Here is a 23,524-nt window from a genome sequence, read left to right as displayed (position 1 = left end):
CCAAATCACAAACTGGAATGCTCTAAATAGATGTGTTCATCAACATTTCTGAAAACATATTCCCAGCAAACAAGATGAAAAATATTGTGTTGTAATCCTATTACTGTAAGTCATGGCTTTTAAAACAAGATGTAAAACTATCATCATCTATTTCTGAACAGTAGAAATATCCATTACTTGCACTCAATTTATGTCACAGTGAGATTAGAGTTGTTTTCTATTTTAATCAAATTAACATCATAGTAACTAGACATAGTGTTTTGGGTTTTTGAAAACTCATACGGCATGAAAATCAGACTGAATTCCCAGAAATCAGAGCCAGATTAGACAAGATAGGTGACAATGCACCCCCTCAGAAAGATGTTCTATAATTTTGCAATTAGACCTAAGATTTCATCCTATACATTTTTTTAGTAAGTTAGGGAAGAGTAGAATTTCTGCTTCTTACAGAGGTTCTGGACTTCATGTCTGGTCAAACTTTAGCTGAGCATCACACCCAATTCCACAACAAAAGCTCTGCAACTGTTAAAGACATGAGTATCCTAGTCTGCTATAAGGAACACCCCTTCTTTCACTTTCAATGAAGTGTACTTTTTCCAGTAATCTTATTTCATGTTCATACCCAGCAACCTACCAGGTTTTCCATCCCAGCTGCATAATTTAGAGAATCATTCACACACATCAGCAACATTAATTGGGTTATTTGTTTGGGGCTAACAGTACATAGGGGAAAACAGATCACAACCAATTAAACAAATGTAGCCCAAATTGATCCTTATTACCTTTGGATGTTCAAGTCAGTTCTAGCTGTGGTACATTCTGTACCTAGTATGATGAATGATCAAAATTTAAGACTTCTCCCTAGCTTCTAGAGATTTCAGGCAAAGATAATTTCAGTAAAATTATCAAGAAGAATATTGATTCTGGAAGGTGTTTGCCTTTATCAGAAGTATTTGCTCTGGATCAAATAGTAAGCCACACATTTAGGATAGCATGGACAACCCTCACATTTTCAAGGCGTGGGAGGGGATTACTGCTCAAGACAAAAAAGTCCTGACTCAAAAACTGAACCATAAGTTAAATTAATGGGCCTTCTGACCACATATGGGAATGGGTAAGTGATCTTGCAGCCCCTCCAATACTCTGCTTGTATCGTGTTTCATTCCTCAGGCTGTCTGGTAGAGGTACACTGCATTTTTTTAACTCTTAGCTGAAAGTATTTATAATAAATGGAAACAAATTACTTTAATAAAAAACAACAACAAACACCACCACCACATCTCAGTTCCATTGGCCAAATAAGACTGTGAGTTAGATAACAGGTCATAGAGCCTTGCCTTTATGCATTAGTTTGTTTATAAGGTAATTACTAACAAGGTATTAAAACTGCCAATTACTTGAGTGACGAATAAAATTTTCCTTGCAGTAAAAGTGTGCTCCAGCAGAAGCCAGCAATTTCCTGAACTGCACGCCTCCGAAATTGCAGTGTGAAAGTGTTCAGTTATACAGACGGCTTGCACAGTGCTGTCTTTGTGTCAGCACTGCTCCATAAAACAGAAATTCCTCACAACTGGCAGGATAATAGCCCCTGTATTACAAAGTTTAGCTGGACCTAATGGAACCGAATAAAACTCTTCTACAGCCTTCAGATTAGCACTTGAACTATCTGGCAAATTACCTGACACAGACCACGTTACAACAAAACCAAACAAACAAAAAAACCAGCTTGTTTGTTTCAGGGAACGTTTCTCTTTTTTGGAGATGGTAAGGCTATACTGTGGGGAGAAAGCAACTTCTTTTATTCACTGAAACAAACAGAGCTACATATGAAAGTCCTAGTCCACCTCACAATTAAAATCAAACTAGCCCTCCCTGCACCTTCCTGCTTACTCATATTTGTAGAAGCTACAAAAATGCGAAATACCTGAATGGTTCACTTCTTATTGCTCCATTCCTAGTCCAATTTTCTCTTCAAAAATAATTTAAGTGCCATAGTTCACACCTGGCAGGAGAATATCCAGCGCTGAACATATCCTAACAGTTCTACTTTAACACCCAAATTTAGTTAAAATGAGAAACTTCAGTTCCAATTTTTCTTCGCAATCATTGCTTAAGTAAATGTATCAGTTAAAAGCAATGTATCAGTTTCCTCAGAACTGCCAAATTACCTTCAAAATTGGTAAGAAAGGACGTGTTTGAAGATTCAAGCCTACCTGTCAAGGCAGAGCCAAACAGTACCCTCTGTGTTGTGTTGGCACAAGGATACACAAGTTTGTTCATGGGGGTGGGACACGACACGGCAACAAAACGAAACAAACTCAACCCAAAACCCAACTTTCCAGAAAAGTACTGCTATTACTGTGCTCAGAGAAAAGGAGCTGCACATGCACACACCGCCTTGCTTTCATTTCACAGACCCTCATGGGGAGATCAGAGCAACAGAGATCCCCTGCAACAAGAGAACCAGCACATCCAAGTTCTTACAGAAGGAGACCTGCAGCAACTTGATCACAATTTATTCACAGCAACATGCTGCAGCTTCCTTACATCTTCTGTTACAGCTGAAGCAGCAGGAGCACCGAGGAATGCAGATAAAACCATCAAAAATACCTGCATGAATGTGAACATGCTTTTTGCAATTTGAGTGCCTACACCCTGACTTGCAGCAAAAAAAACCCAACCAAACCCTCAAACACCAACCCAAAAGCACATGCAGATTGATTTAATTATTTTTACGTAAGCCTGTGTGAACACCCGGTTAAGACAGAGTATCAGTTTGGGTATGAGAAACATTAGCTTTCCCCTCTCAGCATTCATTACTTTAACCATACCACTAGGCCAAAATATCTACAACAGCCCTATCAATCATGGTCTCAAGATTCATCCTATATAAACAACAGCTACAACATATCTGAAATATTGACTTGCACTTTCCCTGCCTCTCGGAAAATATAAATCAGGACAGCAACTTCCATATCCATTTTGTTAGGGATCTAGTTAACACCATTTAAACATAATAGTTATTACATGCTGAAAAAAAATCAAAAAAGATCTGAAGATCTGAAACAGTATGATTAGGTATCTCTTGACAAAGATTGACAATATGTAAGGTTTTCTACCTAAGAGAAATACCTATGCAAGCTTCGTTGCTCTGATCCTATAACATGGAAACCCCAACTCAGAAACAGATTAAGACCAAAAGTCCTAGCTTTTATTTCTATTCAAAATCTCAGCACAAAAAATACCCTTGCAATTCTTTCTCCAGCATAACTCTTTCTTCCAGGTAGACATTAGTCTGCTGTGTTTTGAGAACCTCTTAAGTTTTATCTTACACCATGATCCTGACAAGGCAAACGTGTAGAAGCCCGGAGGCAGAGCAACCTGGTAAAAAAGTTGTCTAGAATGACAGTTTTGGAGAGCTGCATCTGTGTACCCTGTTCTCCAAAGATGTTGGAGGCAAAATAATTGTTTTAACACCAGTGTGATTCTGGGCTAATATGGTATCTCCTGTCCCTCAACTAAGGCCTGAGAGGCAGGTTATATTGAATTTGCCCCACAAACAGGCAAATAAAATCATAGTAGGGTCTCTTGCTAAAGACCAACAGGATACCTAAAGAGAAAAAACACTCTGCTAGGGCTAGATATATCTTTCTGAGCTGTGCTAAAACCAAGACACTGGGATTCATAGATGTTTAGTTTAACCATCTTGTGTCTACATGGCTTCCAGATTAGAGCTGGCTTAGAGGCAGCCATATCAGAGCACAGGCAAAGCAGATGTGACTGTCCACATCTCAGCATGTATTGGGTGGTCTTCATTATGTGCCACTACAGCTCAGAGTCTCCTCTTTCATATTTCCTCAAATCATTGTGGCTGCTTCACTTGTTCTTCTCTCCACTCACCCACTGACATCATAGGACTCATGCATATCATCTATCTTTTCTTGCACTCCCGCTCTCGCCCTACCAAGCTCCTTTGACTTCTGGAGTTCTCGTAAAAAGCAATGATGTCAAGATGCTGGATGGAAGCAAACTTAAGAAAAAAGAAAAAAATATAATTTATAGTAAAGATGAAAGATCAAAACTAATAAACTTCCTCAGAAAGTGCTGGAAGGCACGTGCTTTGTGTCTTTTAGGAAAAGGCTGGACAACTTTAAAGAGCACATATCAGAAGAAGGAGTGTCAGTAACTCCTACAAGAGAGAAAAAAGATTTGGGCTTTTTTTTTATTATTATTTCTATCCATTTGACTACTAACATTAGCCAGACTGTAATGAAAAACTACATCATTTAAAATATTGTAATTATGGATTCAAGCTGAACTCTACCCTTACGCAAAAAAACCCATTATATGAATGAGACTACGTGCTCCCCCTACCATTAGACACCTGACTTCACTGAATTAAGAACATCCATTTTTTTGAAAATTTTCAATTGTTAGATACAGAAATCTCCCAAGATGAAGATGCCAGAAATAGAGCCAGGATTCTGACTCATTTCCAGTCTTACTGGTAGGTCTACAAGTCTGATGCCTCCTTCACACACAGGCTTCTCACGTTCCTTGTGGCAAGCAGTTGCTCCTTATTCTGAAGGCCTCCTCCATTCCGTGATCAATGCCTGTCATTGCTCTTTCAAGCCAGGTCAGCCAGTCTCTGCTCTTATTTTTGTGCTTTTTATGGTATACAGGCATAAAGTAGAAAATGAAAATTCAGAACTCTGTAGGCTATGGATACCCAGTCCAAAACCTGAAACCAAAGGTTTATTGATTCCCAAACCAAACAAAGTGGGAAAAGGGGAAGAGAAAGATGCAGAATGAAACAACTCTGGGATCAGAGATGTTTCATCATCAAAAAGACAACTGAGGTAAATCCAAACTTCCAAACACCTGATACTTACATAGCAATTCTCCCCTGATTCCAGTCATAGTACCAATATGTAATTAATTAAACTTTGCCTCCAAACTTCCTTTTTGATACCCTGGAGTCTGTTTCCCATTCCACTTTCTGGCCTTCCCAAAATAATCACAAGTTATTTAGCATGTGATAGCCAAGTGAATGTGTAAGTTCATCATTTTATTTTAACAACACTAAACAAAAGTAATGCAGGCATAGCTACTTCAACATGAGCTAACAACAGGAATAATAACCCACCACAGACTTAGTGCACTCTGTGACTTAGTTAATGCTAAAATCTTGGACAACTTTAAGTATGACCCAGATTAAATCCAGCATAGTGCCCTCCAGTATTATAAATCATCTTTCTAATCTGATGTATGGACTCGTTAAGTAAAAACACCTGTCCTTTATTGTTACAGAGCCAACCTTCCCTTTTTGAGGGTGTCCACCCAAGTCCAGGCTCTTCAGACCACACACCTTTCTAGATCTACCCCTAATCTCAACTGTTAGTAAAAATTGAGGGAAGTTCTCCTATCTGCTTCTATTTCACTCAAGGCACTGAGTCATTACATTTCACTTCTCTACTGGAACAACCACCTACCACTTCTCTAAGATATAACCTAATACTTATGCCTGACATCTTCATTCTGGCTTCCCTCATTCTCTGTACCATATGCCCTTCAACTTGGCATCTCCTCCTTAGCAAAATTTCCTACGATTCTTCCATTTTGTCACATGGGAACAGTGTTCTCTATTTTTCCGATCCATTATTATTCTTTTTAATTTATCTTTTTCTTTAACACTGTTGATCAGAAAATCATGCCAGTTTTTTCCATTGCAACTAGCTCATAAAATTTGCATTCTTTTCCATTCTCATTGCAAAAGCATTTGTCTAGGCTTTCACTACTTCATATTTTTGCTACAACAAACTCTGTGTTTCTACATACTTCTTCCCTTTCCCATCATTCAGCCTAAATTGCTGCCATAAAAAAATCTAGTTTCCATGTCTGCCAGTCTAAGACAGGTTCCTTTTCAAATTCTTTCATTTACTTCCTCTTATTCTCCACACCAAATATCAAAGACTGCAAAAACTAATTCCAGAAAGTTTCTTCACTCTAGCTTTTTGCTTGCAACTTCAGCCCAAGTCACACATGGTTTACCACCACTCTCATTTTTGGGACTTTCTCCAAGTACCCTTATGCCTGAAGCCCAGTCTGGCATTCCTCTACCCTTTCTTTCAATCCTTCTTCAAAACAAACTCTTCCAGGCAGCATCCAAATCTTAATCCTTCCCATAATAAAGTGGTAACTGAAGAGATGACAAGGATGTAAAATATTTGACCAACATTTTCTTAATATTGGGAGCCAGACTTCAGTTTAGCATGCTAGCTTTACAAACACACAATACCACTTTCTCTGGCAAGCACAGAAGGGAAAGGCATCCACTCCTACTGAATGTAAGCTTTCATTTTCAGGAGTTGCATCTAACCTTCTTTCTCGTGACTTTAACTTTCTAAATGTGAACTGCATTCTCCTGGATTTTACAGGCAGCTTCTAATCCCAGCCTACTGTGAGATGAGAGAGAGAGGCAGATTTCTCATACATAACTATTTCAAATAATCTTGCAAACATGGATTATGAAAAAAAATTCTGTCTTTACAAAAGACCCTTTGCAGGACTTTTCCTCATTAAGACACTGTCACACAGTGCAAACTATCACTCTTATTTTTACATTGCCAGCTGGGACAAATGTATAATCTATTTTGCATATTTGCTTCAACTTGTTGACTTTTACTTATCAATGTGACTACCTGAAGCATGATCTGGAATGCTCATTATCACAAAACATATTTAAATATACTTTTCCACATTTTGAACAGAAACGGATACACAATACTAAAACAAGATCCCTTCAAGGGCACAATTCCCACTTTTCTTCACTAACTTTGCATAAAGTTAGATAGGTATTTAAAATGTATGTTGGTTAATCAAGCCAGGACGCAACAGTGCATGCTCAAATTTTGAAGGAGTATCTTTCTAGCAACAAAGATTTTTTCAACAAAGAATGAAAATCCGTGACTAGTATATGCTCTATTACTATGCCTATGCCCCAAAAGACAAAGGTAAGACTATTTTGTTGTTCTTGGTAAGGAGAACAGAAGCATGCATGAAGCTGCCTAAAACAGAGATGAACTTACAAATCTCTAGTCACAGGCTCAGCATCTTGTTCAGCAAAGATCTATGATAAGCTACTCCAGTTTAAGACTTAGTTTTGAGAGCTATAAAGAAAAATCCTTTTTCAGATTATATATTTAAATTAGGTAGCATGTACAATGCTATTCATCCTGAAAGCCCTGTATGTAAAGATACTGACACTGCAGTATCGTAAGCTCCACATGTGAAAGGTTTGTATTACATTGGAGTTAGCTCTTGTCTCCACTGCCTGATAGCACAATGCTTTACCAACCTCAAGAAACAATCAAGGTTGTAGCCAGGTCTTTCACCAATGGGATTTTACTCAGATTGGAGCATGCTGTCCACTGAGGAAATTTTACTGATGACTGAAATCAGGATTAATGAGCAACTAAGCAAGGTAGCAGAAAGGAGCTAATATAAGAAGATAGAAAGCTAAACCTGGGCTCTTCTGATAACTTATTTTAAAATTTCAGAGCTTATTGATGAAGCCTGGTATACACTAAAACTTGCAGATCATCATCTCCAATAAATTCCCCACTGCAGATGTGTGGGTTAGATGAGCAACAAGTAGAACCTCCCATTCAGAGCGCAGACTACCACCTGGATCTGAAAAAAACTTTTTAGGCATTCCCTGGGTTTTTGTTTGTTTTCAGTTACCAAAATAGTCTTTTTGTTTTTAAACAAATCACTGTTGATGGCTTAGGTCATTATGCTATTTTATTTTCCCCTTTGGAGAGAATGACTTCATGCTTTTTCAGTACAGAAATTCACTTTAAACTTTTAGACAGGCTTTTCAGAAGTGTTCACTAAACGCCAAAGGCTTGAGAATAATGGATCAAGTAATCATAACCAAGTAACCAGAGTCATTTTGTAGTGGCTGATCAGAGAGCTACATTTAAAGTTGAAACTATTTTGCTTACTGTGAAAACTTGTGACCCCTGCAGTCACCTAAGACTGGCTACTTTGAAATCCTTTTGTCCTGTTTTTATCTCCTGACCAATCTTTTTTGTTAATAGTTTTTGTTCCTTTACTTTTTTAAACATCTAGGACACCAAATGTGTCTTCAGAGACGATGTATTTAAACTCATCATACACCAACAGAAAGACATTACAAACTGAAGGCTGTAGAAAGCTTTCAGAAAAGTTACTTGTGGATTCAGTCTGGCACCTAACAAACATGGGGGCACATTTCAAGAAACCTCCACAATACTAGCAACATTTTTCATCATCTCAGAACTCAAAAGTGAAAGGCCATATGATTCCTTGTTTTAACTGCTTTAAAGGCTTCCTGTACAGATGGGGTTGGAGGGTCCCCTCAGCATGACAGAGGAAACCTGTACCACATTGCACATTCTGTATGTCTCTTACAAACAAAAGATTTCAGACTCTGAAAAAAGTGGGAACCTAATACAAACCACATATTAATGTAAAAGTTGAAAAAACTTTACTGAATTGTGAATCATCTGTGCTCCCTTTACTTCCATACTATGAACTTTGTATTTTCCACTCTGGCTTTAGTAAGACCAAATATCTGTTTCTGTTCTAGACTAACATGATCAGTCTTTACAACGTAAGTTACAAGGATATTTCCATCCAAATCAACTGCACTCTATGTACTAGTGCTTTTCAATAAAATAATTTCTATACAATAAAACATAAAATCACAAGTTTATTTAAAACACTCCATCATTTAAAGGTAGCCTAATATTAGAATTTCACTATATGCACTGTAGTCTTTGGCATGTACAGCCCTTCTAGTCTCTACAGACAGCAAGAGGATTACTATATAACATTCTTATTATCCTTATTAATATTAACATATTACTATATAACATACCCTTATTTAATATTAATTCTAACTTAATAGATGTATTTTGGTAAGAACAGTAAAATTTAGTTGGTGAGGCAAGATACTTTTAAGACTCAGTGCTGTTCGTTCTCTTTAAAGTTACTGCTGCCTTCCATTTTCCACAGTAGTCAAGGACATAGCGCACTGATGTTGGACGGTGTCTACAATTACGTATTTTTAAGAATCCTGCAAGTAAAGTAGCATGGGTTTGTTAGTTGAACTGTGTATCCTTAAACAAAACCTTAAATAATGTTGCAGCATTTACAAATCAGTCTGTCTTCCTTACAAAACACTAATCACACTAAAAGTAGCTAACATTTTCTGAAGAATTCTAAAATAAAATCCCTATGCAAATAGTACTTGGCAGTTAAGCACCATGCAGGACTTCTATACAAGGCTGTTGTACTTCTATTACTCAGTTTCAACCTATTTCTGAATTAAACCTAGGTACAAAACTTTGCAGCAACGACTGACCTAAAAGGCAACACTAGTTTTCTTCTCATGTATCAGTATCACAGATTCCAGCAGATTTTCAGGGTATATAGGACAGGACTGGTACATCTTGGATAAGGAACGCCATTGGTATTGGAACCAAATTCAGAACCTTTGCTTGTTCTCCTGGAACAAGGACATTAAGTGCCCATTTCTCTACCTAACACAAAAGCAATCCACCTATCTAGAAACAATGAAAAGTAACTTGCTTATTCTCCCAGAACTGCAGAATTTTCTACCGCAACCATTTAAAGCAATTCTACATTAATTTAACTGTTTTTACAAGCACTTCAGAAATGCAAATTAGAAAACATCTAACTTATCTATCCCTAATAGTAAAATAAACACACCTACATTACCGTGTGTGGCACCTGTACATTATATATTTGCAGTAATCTGTTGTTAAATCCAGCATTCTCCCCAAAAGCTTATGTTGTCCAGCACTTGGAGGGACCTGGCCTCCTGGCTCAAGCTACTGTGCTGACTGGAAAGCTGGCAGTCTCTGGGAAATGGCTGAACTTCTCTCTTTTTGCCTTGGTATACTGCTCTCTTCCTGTCTTCTCTCATAGAAGATAGAGAAAAGGGCTGGGTGGCTGAGCAAAAAGAACACCCTGCAATTTCAATTTCAAGTAATTGACTTAAATGGCCAAATATGCTGAAAGATGCAATAAGACCTTTGCAAGTAACATCACTTTAAGACAGGCATGCCCAAGTACATTGGCTAGTTTTTTCAAAAATAAATTTTAGACATCTGAAAGTTACTTTTAAGAAGCTGGGTTTCAGTAGGAAAGTCATCTGAACTATCTTAGGAAAGACAAATCCCTTCAGAGAGCGCCTTTTCATCTCCATTCAACCTGAAGAGGATCTACAGTTAGTAACTTCTACTTATGACATTGAACTTTCAAGAATTTAGAGTAAGGAAGATGAATCCTACTCTTTGCTCTGTCCAGAACATACTATATCTCTTACTGTCAGGCAGGCAGTCACAGTTTCACAGCCTAAGGCCTCCTGACAAGATTTAGTCCAAAGTACCACCCATTTAGTTCACAGCAGTTTCCAGATTCCCAGGAGGCTCAGAAGCATTCCCATGCCATGTGACAAGATATATACTCATCACATGAATAAAATCATAGATGGATCTCCAGCCATATAATGAGAGTGTGCCTGCATGTGCTTGTATACTCCTTCAAACAGACCTAAGGTCTTCCCAGGGTGGTGGGGGCGGTGTTCCTGCCTGGTGCTTTCCTCTCCCATGGTGTTTAACTTTCAACTGGCATCCATAAATACAAAATGTTGGCATCATTGTTTCATGTTACAGACAGACTGAGACCATGAGACTGGGAACATCTGCTGCTCTGGGTATGTTTACCTTGCATAATTCAACAGTATGTAAATATCTAAGCTAGATAATATCAATTAGATAGCTAGGAGTGAGGCAGCTCCAGAAATAGAAACTACACTAACATGATAATCCACCCATGCTTGTTCATACTGTTCAAAGAATTCAGACATACAGTGCTGTATGGAGGTACCTGCACTATTATTATTCACTGTAGACATACCAGCAGCGTAATTTCCTTTGCAGGGCAAAAATTTCTTGCAGAAAAGGCAAAACGCTAAGGCTTCACAGCTGAATGACAAGTACTTATAAGTGGGGAAAAAAACCTCTTGCAAGATAGTTTCTTCAACAATGAAGATTGTGGCAAGAAAGGAGGGCACCACTTCCACAGCATTCCTTGAAGACTCCTTGGAAAAAACAACTGGCTTTTCAACTGACAGTAATGAACCAACATATATGTATCTCATAAGAAATTTAATCAAATCAAATTTCAGAAGACTAGCACCCTCTTTTCTGCTATTATTTGAAAGTCAGAACAAAGACTCAATAAGGAAACAGTGGATTGTTTTGGAAAGGCTCCACAAGCTTCTTTCACACAGGAGTTTAAAATCCTGAAGAAAGTCATCAGATGTTTCGAGTACAGTTATTCTGTGAAGTGTAGTTCTAAAAGTTATATTCTTATTGTTCCATATGTATTCTTTTTGCATGACTTCAGATATATTAAGTTAGATTCAACCCCTCCATATAACACACAAAAAAATAAGTGCAAGCATTTTTTCACATCTAAAAGTGTCATTAGATTATTAGATTAAATAAAATAGATTATTAGTCCATCTATGATAACACTATATTACAAATATTTCTATGCCAGAGAACTGCTGTATGTTTATTCCTCTTTATTTATATTCTCTTCTGTAAAATGAGATTTAACATATTTACATAAATAACTTCCAACCTGTAAGAAAAGGAGGCTCATGGGAGACCTTAATTCTCTCCACAAATACCTGACCGGAGGTTGCAGTGAGGTGGATATTGGTCTCTTTTCCCAAGTAACAAGCGACAGGGCAAGAGGCAAGGGCATCAAGTTGCACCAGGGGAGGTTTAGATTGGATATTAGGAAAAATTTCTTCATGGAAAAGGTTGTCAAGCATTGGAACAGGCTGCCAAGGGAAGTGGTCGAGCTACCATCCCTGGAGGTATTTAAAAGACATGTAGATGTGGTGCTTAGGGACATGGTTTAGTCGTGGACTTGGCAATTTGGTTAATGGTTGGACTTGATGATCTCAAAGGTCTTTTCCTGCCTAAACAATTCTAAGACCCTATGATTCTATTCTATGTTTTAAAGTTTTTTGTTTGCAAAAGAAACAAAACACTTTATTTTTTGAAGAATGTAATATCACTTTCTATGTACATCCATTCTGATACCAAACAACTATCTTAACTATTATACACTGACATTCATAAGTTAACATGAAACCTTTATATTACTTATTTATATTAATTAATTTATATTAATTATTTCTACCAAAAATAATATTAAATAATCTCTGCTGTGTTCATAGCATAGGTATTAAATCTCAGCTGGAGTGCACTTATATTCAATAATCTCCCAACACCACAGAGAAGAAACGGAAATTAGAACGAGAACAAGCCAGCACCCAATCAGACCAACTTTAACTGCATTGGTAGTATGATAAGAGCTTTTAGAAATACCTTCCCATTCCCTGCCTCATCTTTTAAGCTTCAGTATATATAGCACAGAGCACAGATCTAACAAAGGTTTTCCCATGTTTGACCACGTGAGTAAATGAACCAAGCTAGTGACCTAAAGATATGGAACAACCAATCCAGCCATGACCGATTTTCATTTATTCTCTCTAAGGAACACAAAAGTCTTTGTGCAGCTGCAGGATGATTTTAGGTCCATCCAGACTAGTTAAGGTTCCATGAGAAGGGCTAGAGGAGATGCGAAGACAAACTCTCAACTTTGTATTAATCAAAAGTAAAGCAAGAGGATACAAACCACTTGACTATGCTAATATTCCCAGCCTTGTGGTAAAAAGAACCTTAGCAAGGTGGTAAAAAAAAATAATATATTCTTTAGATCGATCATATGTTTAAACTGCAGAATGCTATGGCAGTGTAAAAATGTCAACACTAAGGCAATAGAAGATATTCTTAAATTCAAGAGTTACTTGTCAGACACCATCTGCTTTTTCTTTCATTCTTTTCTAATTCTGATCTGTAAGAAATCACATCAGTATCAAATGTCACTTAGCTCTTATTCAAACAGAGCAGTCCAGACACAGTGACTGCACCATCTGACTTAGCTGACCTGGGCCTAGAGTAAAAACAAACCCCTATAAATCACCAGATGTAAGCAATTGAATAGTGATCAATTTAATTAACTGAACAGCTTTCCAAAGTTTACTATATTGTTTTAACCCTTCAGGGTTCTTCAAGAAAGGTAACCTGCAATTTGTATTCAAGGGCAAGCTTCGGCCAGAAGGCTACATATTACTAGCTTTAGGTACTTTAGATTCCTATTGATAAAACGCAAATCCCACACACAAAAAAATGTGTCTTTTCTTTTTGCCAATGAATAGTATGACAGTAACTGTTTTTGTTAGCACATCCTTCAACATTTTAGGGAAATTAAATCACGGGGTGGGGGGGTATCAAACTAATTTCAAGCTAAAACCTCAGGAATAAAATTTCCATTAAAATCAACTGGTTTGGTTACGGGCCCTATATGCCTTTTACAACTTTAGACTCATATTACAGATGCCACATAAAGTAACCTACTAATTTCTTTTAAGCAGAACAATGAACATAGACATAATCATGGGTCATAATTACATGTATTAACTTCAGCCATAAAAATATTATGACATGTTAAAATGGGCTTAAAAAGACATTTTAAAGATACTGGCAAAACATCTTCTAACCTAGATACTTGTCCTGAAGTTGCGTCTTAAGGGGATTTCCCCATGTGGCCCACTGACATTGACAGAATTCTGCCATGATTTAACACAAGTGGGATTTCAGCCAAGATGCATAATGATAATATAATTCTTGTTTTAAAGTCTGCATTGTACAAGTTTGTATAACGTTTACTAATGTTTGTAGAGTGCCTAGCACAACAGAGCTGAGGCTTCTGGGCACTACCACAACATAAATTAATTCTAGTGCAGTCTTTATATCTGAGGGAAGCATAAAAACTGCAAAGATTAAGCTCAATTATACACATTTTAAACAACCTGCTAAGTAATATGACATAATCAACTTCCTAGCCACAAGCTGCTCTATTTCCAATTATTTCACTTTAATCTCTGTAACGCACATATATTCCACAAACCCTGTTAGTTCCACTAACTAAGGACAAGAGTAAGACCTACTTACAAAGACAGAAGAGTTATATTTGCAGAGACTGGTCCCAGATCTGGAATGATCTCCAGTTCATTGTTGTTCAACTTCCTATTAATATTAGAAAAGGGAGAGTTAGTTTTGATGTCAAACAGAAGTATGTACACTGGACTTGCTAAATTGCTGAACTGTGTCACCCCAAAATTAAAAAATAACTCGTTTCACTTAATGTAAAATATCAGAACAACAAACATCTTTGTTGTTCAGGCTAGAGAAATAGCTATACAATTGGCATACACAAACACTGGTTGTTTTTCTTTCTTTGGGTTTTTTTGTTTTGGGTGTTTGATTTGGGGGTTTTTGGTTGTTTTGGGTTTGGGTGGTTGTTTTTTTGGAGGGGGGTATGTTAGTTAAGACAAATTAACTTACACTTCCTGAAGACTATGAAGGTGATCCAAAAGACTGGTCTCGATTGAAGACAATTTATTGTGACTTAAGTCCCTATGAGATTACAAAAATAAAAAGCCTGTCAGTTTTGTCATAAAATAACAGGTAAAGCAATACAATTTCAATCCAAATTATGTTAAAATTTGTTTCCAAGTACAATTTTTTGTATTAATAAAATTAGAATAGAAACTGATTTGAGTACGCATAGTATAAAGAAGTGTAAATACCTTGATCACTGCCAGCAGTGTCAAAGAATTTCTGTACCTCTGAACAATTTAGAACTGTTCACTGAGATGTGTCTAAGACCCATGAAAAAAATCTCAAGATTTTGACTCGTATACACCAACAACAACCCCTCTTCCCTATCCCTTCACAACAAAAGATCTGGCTAAAACAACCTCTGGTTACAAGGAAAATTCATAAACCAGTACTCATTGCACTCTCATTCCTTGAGTCAATCATAGTATTTTTATCATTTGCTCTTCTTACTTACTTCTGTAAAGCAACACACAAATCATAAGTACACAATGAGGACTGTACATAAACCTCAATCCTATTTTCATACTTCCACGCAATTCAGGACTCCATTCCTACATAATCAAATTTAATGGAGATCATTAAATAACAGACATAGGGAGGCCTAATTCTATTCTAAGATATCTGTATACCAGTCACATTAATAACACTCTTAATTGCACTTGAAGAAGTAGCCCATGCATTTAGCTTGTGCCACTCTGTACTGAAGATACCAAATATATATTGATGCAGTTTGTAAGAAATCTTCTTAACATCTTTGTAGTGTTTGCTACAAAACAAGCCAGGGTAATAAGAATGCATTGATCACTGTCAAAAAATTATTTTCTCTGTAGACACCATGCATCTTTACCATATGTCCTATTGAACATTTCACAGTACCATAAAAAGGAGTCCTAAGAAACTTTTGCTGCAGCCTCAGAAGTACTGGAAACATCACAGAAATAAAAGAATGAGCATAGAACAGAAGGCAGAGAAGCTAATTACAGAAACTCAAACTTGCACGTCTATAGAGATCTGCACAAGCTGTACAGATCCACAACTGGTCTTGTCACCATGGCTAACCCTGTTGAAGACCTCCCTTTTCTTAAGTCATTCATCCACCAAAACATGCACCTTCTGGCTCCCACACTACCTGTCACCACCTCACCTGCACCAATTCAGCCACCTGCAAAGTATTCACTGAACATTTTAACACTGAGTTTATCCAAGCCAGCAAACAAAACCTGCACTATTTTTAAGGAGTTCTTAAGCTCACTTCAGAGTTTGCAATGTGAACACGTAAAGAATTGTATCAGTACACTTCAGCAGTGAGCTGCTGCAGCATCAAGTAAAGGCAAAGAAATTTCTCACACTTCATGATACTTTTTCCCATGCTAATAAAGGACTGAACAGTCATCCAAGCTGCCTGGGGTCCTTCCATGTGGGCATGAAGTATATTTCAAGTTCAATCTATGAGGAAAGTCCAGGATTCCTTACTTATTCTGGATAATATAACTCAGTACAGTCACCTATACTGAGCATGCCAAACACAGGCCTGACTGCCACGGACAAGTCTACTCTCGATCCACAGTTCTGGAAGTGAAGAAACCTGATGATCAGCAAATCCTTGCTGCACACAGACCAGAACTGGCTTAAATCAGGCCAGGTTCAGGGGCTGTGCTAGGTGGTCTTCTCTGTGACTAAGCCCTGAAGAACTACAGAACTAGAGAACTCCGGTTTCTCTGCATCCACCATTGCACATCCTTGGACACAGGTGTAATGCTGCAACCCAGTCAGCCACCTAGGTTTCTTCAACAGCACATGCGGACAGTAAAACCATGTTTTAGACTCCCCCACCATTTTGGTGCTTTATGCAGTACCTGTTCAGTGCTGCTGGGAAAATTCCATTGTCCCTTTTGTTCTCCACTGGAATCAGCATTTAAAAAAAATAATAAAAAAAAAAAAAAAATCAAGCATTAAAAGTAATCCCAGTCACATATGGGCATTACAAGGGGTACCAACAGCACTCAGTTACAAGATGTGCTCTAAGCCAGCCACCTGCATCAGGCCCAGTGGGCTGCAGGGCTGTGGCACCAGCACCTGGCTCACAGCCACAAGCAGGGAAGAGGTACACATTAAGTTTCCCAAGCCAGGGCTGCACAGGATCGTGCACAGGGCAGACCCGCAGGTGCAAAAGGCATTTTCCAGCACAAAAAAGTGGGAAGGTGAGCCACCTAGAGAAGGGGAACACCCTCCACCACCTTCAGGTGGCCAAAGAGGGAATGTTTTCCAAGACTCTGCTCTGGACTCAAGCACCTAATATACATCCATGCCTTCTTCCAGGTGTCTAAACCCCTACAGATTTTCCTCTTAAAGATGGAAAACCAATACTGTGAAACATTTTCAAAAATCCACAAATGCTAGTTTCATCATTATCATTTTGAGTTCTCCTGTAAATGAAGTTAACTACACTTGATTTTGAGGACTGCATCTTTCACTGTTTTAAAATCTAGTGCAAACATTCGTCTGGCCATAGACTGGAGAAAAATCCCTTTATTTAACATCTGAATACATTAGCTGCATAGATTTGAAATTCTCATACGGCATTCTTAAATGTAAATACTGAAAAAAATATGTCGTTACAAAGATCTAGACAGGAATCTAACTTGGTCCTTTAAAGCAGACAGAGTAGAGACAATTTTTACCCTTAAACTTAATTCAATATTTGGCTTTAGTCTGTAGGGATTATAAGAACTATGCAAATAAACAGCCAAAATTCAGTGAAGTTATGGCTGTTAGTGCATAATATGTTACTGTTCTCCATGCTTCAGACAAGACTCAGGAATCAGTAATTATTTCAACAAAAAGCTTTCAAAGTTAGTGCTAAAAACCTGCATTTCTTCATTTCATCTAAAAACACTGCAAAAGGTTTATTTAAAACATTTGCCTAAAGGACCTACCAGACAGTAACAGACGTGAGTAGATTTGTTCTGCTGGAGTTATAACATGTTAAAAAAAAAAAAAAATCTGGCAGAGTTCTTAAAACTATAAAAATCCTGCAATTACAACCACTGCTGTGCATGATCACCACACTGGAGCCAGACACTTTCACTCATAGCTCAAGCTCACATCCATCTGGAGTCCATCAAGCCAACCGTGAGCGTAACAACTTACACTAGGTTTCAAACTATTTTTTTTGTGTTTGTTTTTTAACACTAAAGATACCCTCAGATTTTCCACATAGCACCTATTTTAAAAAGTACATGCATAACAAATTCCTCATTCCTGGTTTACTCACAGCAGGTTGTCAAACACAAGTTACAAAAAAATCCAAAGCAAAACAACAATAAAAAAAAGCCTCCAGACAATACTGAATCGCCTGTTTCACACAGCTGTATACATGCTTGTCTACCAATCGTTGGATAAAATATGAATTATAAATATTTTACTAAACATTTTATTTCAGTACTACTGGCATGAGAAACTCCAGGGGAAAAAAAGCCTTGCAAGTTACATTTTTAAGTTAAGTCAGAGTGGTTGGAAGTGAACCAAGAGTTAAAATATTCGTCTTTTGCTAATATTCTAAGTGAAGCTTAAGCCTATAGAAGTTTCTGAAACTCATAACCACTGGATCTGAGGCATTTTTAAAATGTAAAAATCTATCATCCCTGTCGCAAAGCTACAAGCACATTTCAAGTCAATGCATTTCTCAACATATCTTAAAACAAGTATGAAGAAAAGGTCTGAAAATGAATCAGTATTTTTCCTTTGTAGAAATGGAGCTGACAACGTTAAAACACCAAGATTATTACTATGCATTTTCCATTTCTGAACTTCCCTTGTCTGTTAAAACCACATTACAAGTGGGAGAAAACCTCCTCTGTGATTACTTCTGCTACTAGAATTTCAAAGATGTTAACAGTGAATGCAGTCAGAAACTTCAGAAACCAGATTTATATTAAGAAATTATTTATAACAATGAAAAGTACATGTACCTGTTCCTCACCTCAGATTTCTAGTAAGTCATTGAGCATTTAACAGGAATTGTTTCCACTTTAAGAAGCATGCCAGTTTTTGAGGCCCTTTTTAGAACCTGTTTTATGTAAGAAACTATTTTTTATATTCCATTACGAAAAGACGGCCATACAAATGTAACTCACAAGTCCCTGCGTTAGAAGGCTGAAACATAACCCTGAACATCAGTGTTTATGAGACAAAAAAATTGAAAGGAAGACCTAAAGCATAAAGGGAGAGGGAGAGTGTTTCTTCACACATTTTATAAATATAACTTTTAGACTCTAACTTAATTTACAACACTTAGTCACAATTATCATCTTCTTCCTTAGAGAACTCAGAAACCTGAGCCCCGAGTCAAATTTTAAAATGCAAATCCAGCAACAGCTTCTTAATCAGTCCCACTGGGGCCTATAGAGCTGCTAATTCAGCAGAAATCAGGAGAGCTGAAAAACAAAAAGTCAGGCTGTAGCTGTTTTAAGACACTGATCCAAAGTGACTCATAAATCAGTTTGCTATGTTCAAGTTTTAGTCTGGAAAATATTGAAAAACAGCTGTGAAAACCATACGGCCCTTTTTTCTGGCAATTATGGTAGAGAACTAGTGGATTTATAAAATGTAAATACTAAAGATGTAATGCAAACACAAGTGAAAACCGTATTTCAGACTTTCCCTCCTGCCCCACCAACAGTTTTAGCATTCCTCGGTGAACCTGACGAAAGGTATGGCAGTGCCACCAGCAGCTTGCTTGCACGGAGGACACTGGTCAACACTCTTCCTCCCTCCATCCTTCTATCTCTGGCTCTGCTATAGCAGCTTTAGAAAGCCACATTTTTGCAATCTCAGGACACACATCCTGAAAGTAAATGGAAATCTAACTTCAAAACTGTTTTTACACAAAGCCATTACAAATTGTTACCGGTTTTCAGCAGACTCTTATCTTCCATGAAGGCAGAGTTACAGAAGATGGTATTTTTTGTTAAAATCATAGTAAAGCTCACAATTCTAGCCTGTTTACACCCCATTTTGTGAAGCCACTTCCATACAAAGCAGTAGCCTCACACTTGCCACCAAAAAGAAGGGGACATAATTTGGTAGTCAGGCTCATTTTTATTTTTTTTTATTTCCCTCCCTGTCCACTCAGAGGTCACACAGCCCTTCCACAGGAGACACTCCCATTTTCTTTCACTGGGGAATTTGAACACAAAAGGCAAGAAAGAGTGAAATGGAGCTTCAAAAAAACCAACTTTGTCTGACCCACACTCCATCCAGGCGAGTCGACTGATGGGCAGAGGAAGGTGTAAAGCCCAACACATAACTAGACCTTCTCAGGCACAAAAGCTTTCACTCTCCTGCCTGGGAGATCTCACTTGCATATGCTGAGAACATGGTGTAATAGTTGTTGTTTTCTAAAGAGGATTGGAAAACCTGCAATAAAACTACTAGCCTTTGGCTATACCCGCTATGGACTTCCATGGAAAACACAGTAAACATATACCAATAAAATTCATAAACAGTCTTTTACAATTTGTAAGAGCACAGTTTGTTGCAACAATAACCCGGGCTAGTCAAACCTTTTTTGCATATGTAAAACTGAAACACATTATAATCTCATGGATTGTGCAATCCCAGCTCTCAGTACTGGGGTAGCTGGAGGTAACAGACAATGCTGCACTCTTCCTTCTCATATTAAGAGGGGAAGGAAGAAAGAGCAGGGTACTTCTAAGGCATTTGACACAAACAAAAGAAATATTTACACAAAAGCGGCCAGACCACATGGTTTGGTGACACCTACAAAGATGTACTCCTGTGAGTTTAAGAGCAAGTGACACAGCTGTCCAATGAGTAATCAATCACAGCAGGGTTTCTTACAACAGACCAAAGCTTATTTATACAAGTGGAACTTATTTTCTCACACTTTTAAAGGAATGTGAACTTACATAAGGACAATTTATACTACCAAGGGAATTCTAATTAGAAAACCTTCACTGTGCTAACAAAAAAGCCCTGCAATGTGTTTTATTGTCTCTCAGTAACATAAGTGGAAAAGACAAATTTGGATTACCGCTAATCCAAAGTGGGGTTTTTAAAGCAACTCTAGAAATGAAGGTTGTGTCTTTTCCCCTTGTTTTTTTGTTTAGCATTGCTGTCACACCTGAATTTTAACTTAAGGCAGCTAAAGTCAGCTAAGCTAAAAAAACTAAGCTACGAAGCTTAGCCTACTATCAAAAAACCCTTAGATTTTGTCAGAAAACTTATGCTTGCATACTCAAATAGTTCAAAAGAACAGGATGGATGAAACATAATAGGAAGCAAAACCAGTTGCTGAATGTAAAGCAGATCCTGTATTTGATTTGTATGCTTAAAACACATAAGCCAAAAGAAAGAAGAAAAAAAAAAAAAAAGAAAAAAAAGTTTCTTTCCCCTCACGCTTTCCTATACCACTTCTGGAAATATTCAACTCCCAGAGCCATTCCTATGTTCAGTTCCATATGGTGTCAATACAGCCATCCACATTTCATGCGTAAACCAGCATGACCTCCAGACGAGGCAATTGAACAGAATTAGCCACAACTAATTGAAAGTCGTCCTGTTTACTTTAAAGTCTTTATCTCAATCTGCTTTGGAAATGTAATAGAAAATTAATACGACTAATACAGAAGATCTTTGAGTGACAAGAGATTAAAAACAAATGTGAGAAGCCCCTCAGCTATCCTCAGGCTTTTAGAAAGCTCCCATAATTTATGCTTTGCCCATAAAAGTTTGTCGCCGAAAGTAGATTTTCTACAGATGCCACTTCAGCACGCGCGGCTGCGGCTCCAGCGATCCCGCGCCACCGCGCCGCGCGGGGCCAGCTCCGGGGTCACCCGAACCAGCACAGCCAACACCGTCGGGGAACGAGGACGAAGCGCTGCACAAAGAAAACCCAGCGCAGTTTTCCCGACACGCAATTCAGCATTAACTTGATGATGACTGCACGCTTTCCAAGAAAGTCATCCGAACTTTTTTCCTCCCTCGCTCACAACACCGCACGGCGCTCCCGGGCCCGGTTTCAGTCCGGGCGCTACCGCCACCGCCCCGCGGGGCCGCAGCCCGCCCGGGGCCGCTGTCCCGCTGCGGCCGCCCCCGCTGACAGCTGGGCCGCCGGCCCCCGGCGCTGCCCCCGCCCGCCCCGCGCCCCTCGCCGCCGGCACCTCCCGCCTCGCTGCGCCACGGAACCCGCGCTCCCCCCGCACAGCCCGCCCGCGGGCGGCCCCGCGGCCCCCGCCGGGCACCTCGGCCCCCAGGGGCGGCCGGCACCCCCGGCCCCCCGCCGCCCCAGTACTCACAGCTGCACCGCCCCCCGCGGCAGCCGCTGGGGCAGCCGGCTCGGCTCCAGGCGGCTGCAGGCGACGAGGTGCCCGGCGCAGCGGCAGGGCGCGGGGCAGCGGGCGGCGGCGCGGCCCCACAGCAGCAGCGGCGGCAGCAGCAGCAGCGCCAGGAGGGCGGCGGGAGCCGCGCGGGGCCGGCGGGGCATGGCGGGCTCGGGGCCGCCGCGCTCCCGTCCCTGGCGCTGCCTCACTGACGGAGCGGGGTGCGGCGCGACCTCCCGCCTCTCAGCGCGGGTGGCGGCTCCCGCTCATGCCCCGGAGCCGCCGCCAAGGGGGGAAGGCGGGGGCGGGGGGGTGTAGAAAAAAAGCGGAGGCAGCAAGCGGGATGGGGGTCCGCAGCGCCGCCGGCCGCCAGCCACTCCGCAAACTTTCCGCCGCCTCAGCCCGCCTCCGCGCGGCCGGGGGAGCCCCGAGCGCGGCCCGCCCCGCCGCAGCCCCCTCCCCCAGCCATGTGACAGCCGCAACCCCCGCCCGCCCCGCCGCGGTCGGGGGCGGCCGGCCGGCCTGGCCCTACGGGGCCGGGGCAGCATGTGGGACGGTGGGCCGGGGCGCGGGCGAGCTGGCGTCGCGCCCCGCAGCTGCCGGGCCGCCGCGGTGCCACCCCGGGCCCGCTGCCCGCTGCCGGGGGGGCGGACGATGGCCGCCCTCGGAGCACGGCGGGTGCACGTGTGGGCCCTTGCCGCCTTCCCCGGCCGCGGTGGGGGGGCGGCAACGGGCAGCGGGCCCGGCGGGCCGCAGCCTCGGGCCCCGGAGCCCTGAGCGTCGCCCGCGGCCTGCGCGCCGGGGCCCTGCCCGTGCGGGGTTTCCCTTCACCGCCGCGGCCGTCGGGGCAATCCAGAAGCCGCTCCAGGTTCCCAGCCAAGCCTGGGGTCACTGGCATGTAAAAGGTGAGTTGAGGTTAACTCCTGCCTTCCGGGTCCTGCGCGGCTAGTCCAGACACCGTAATTAAGCCCATTATGTTCCCCACAGGATCCCAGTTCCAGAGGTTCAGGGAAGTGGGCAGGGCGTACAGATTCCACATCTCTGAGGTAATCTGTGTAATTTAAGTAAATACCTATTGTTCAAGTTCCATATGTAAACCCAGACCCTGCAATGGATTCAATTACTGTAGGCTTCGCATACCCCGCTCTGCCTCGGCAGACACTGGGCTGCGCACAGACCCTGGGCTTTCCTTCCCACCTCCGTGTAAGGTTCACCATGAAACTTACAGATTCCAAGGTTCACCATGAAACTTACACATTCCAAGGTTCACCATGAAACTTACATGTTCCTTGTAGACATCCTAGGTGCTGGGAACCTGGAGCTCCGCTATCAAGATCTGTAAGCCTGAAACTTTGTCCCTGTTTTTGTTGTTCCCGTATGTATCTTGGGACACAGGTTAAATTAAAATTTTAGTCAGGAATCACGGATTTGCAAGCCAAGCAGGCAAGTCCTGAGTTGACTACAAACTTCCACGTGCCCCAGTCAAGGTGACTGTTTCAGGTGCGTAGGGTGTGCTAGAGCGGTGTGATGTGTTGTCAGCTTGTGCTGCAGTGACCACTGGTG

General features: G+C 40.5%; 1 protein-coding gene across 1 annotated transcript in view; it reads right to left on the bottom strand.

Annotated features, from left to right (window-relative positions):
* The window catches only part of LRIG3 (leucine rich repeats and immunoglobulin like domains 3), a 43,812-nt gene extending 21,459 nt beyond the window's left edge, over positions 1-22,353 (bottom strand). The window contains exons 1-3 of the mRNA XM_056341838.1: positions 21,938-22,353; positions 14,562-14,633; positions 14,169-14,243 (exon numbers count right to left, since the gene is read on the bottom strand). Coding sequence (XP_056197813.1) covers positions 14,169-14,243; positions 14,562-14,633; positions 21,938-22,125 — 335 coding nt within the window. The 5' untranslated portion in view covers positions 22,126-22,353. The remainder of the gene's footprint in view (positions 1-14,168; positions 14,244-14,561; positions 14,634-21,937) is intronic.
* Positions 22,354-23,524: the final 1,171 nt, after the last annotated feature.

This window comes from Falco biarmicus, chromosome 5, assembly GCF_023638135.1.
Source record: "Falco biarmicus isolate bFalBia1 chromosome 5, bFalBia1.pri, whole genome shotgun sequence".
NCBI lineage: Eukaryota > Metazoa > Chordata > Aves > Falconiformes > Falconidae > Falco > Falco biarmicus.
Note: the sequence above shows the minus strand (reverse complement) of the source record. Positions and strands in the feature narration are given on the sequence as shown.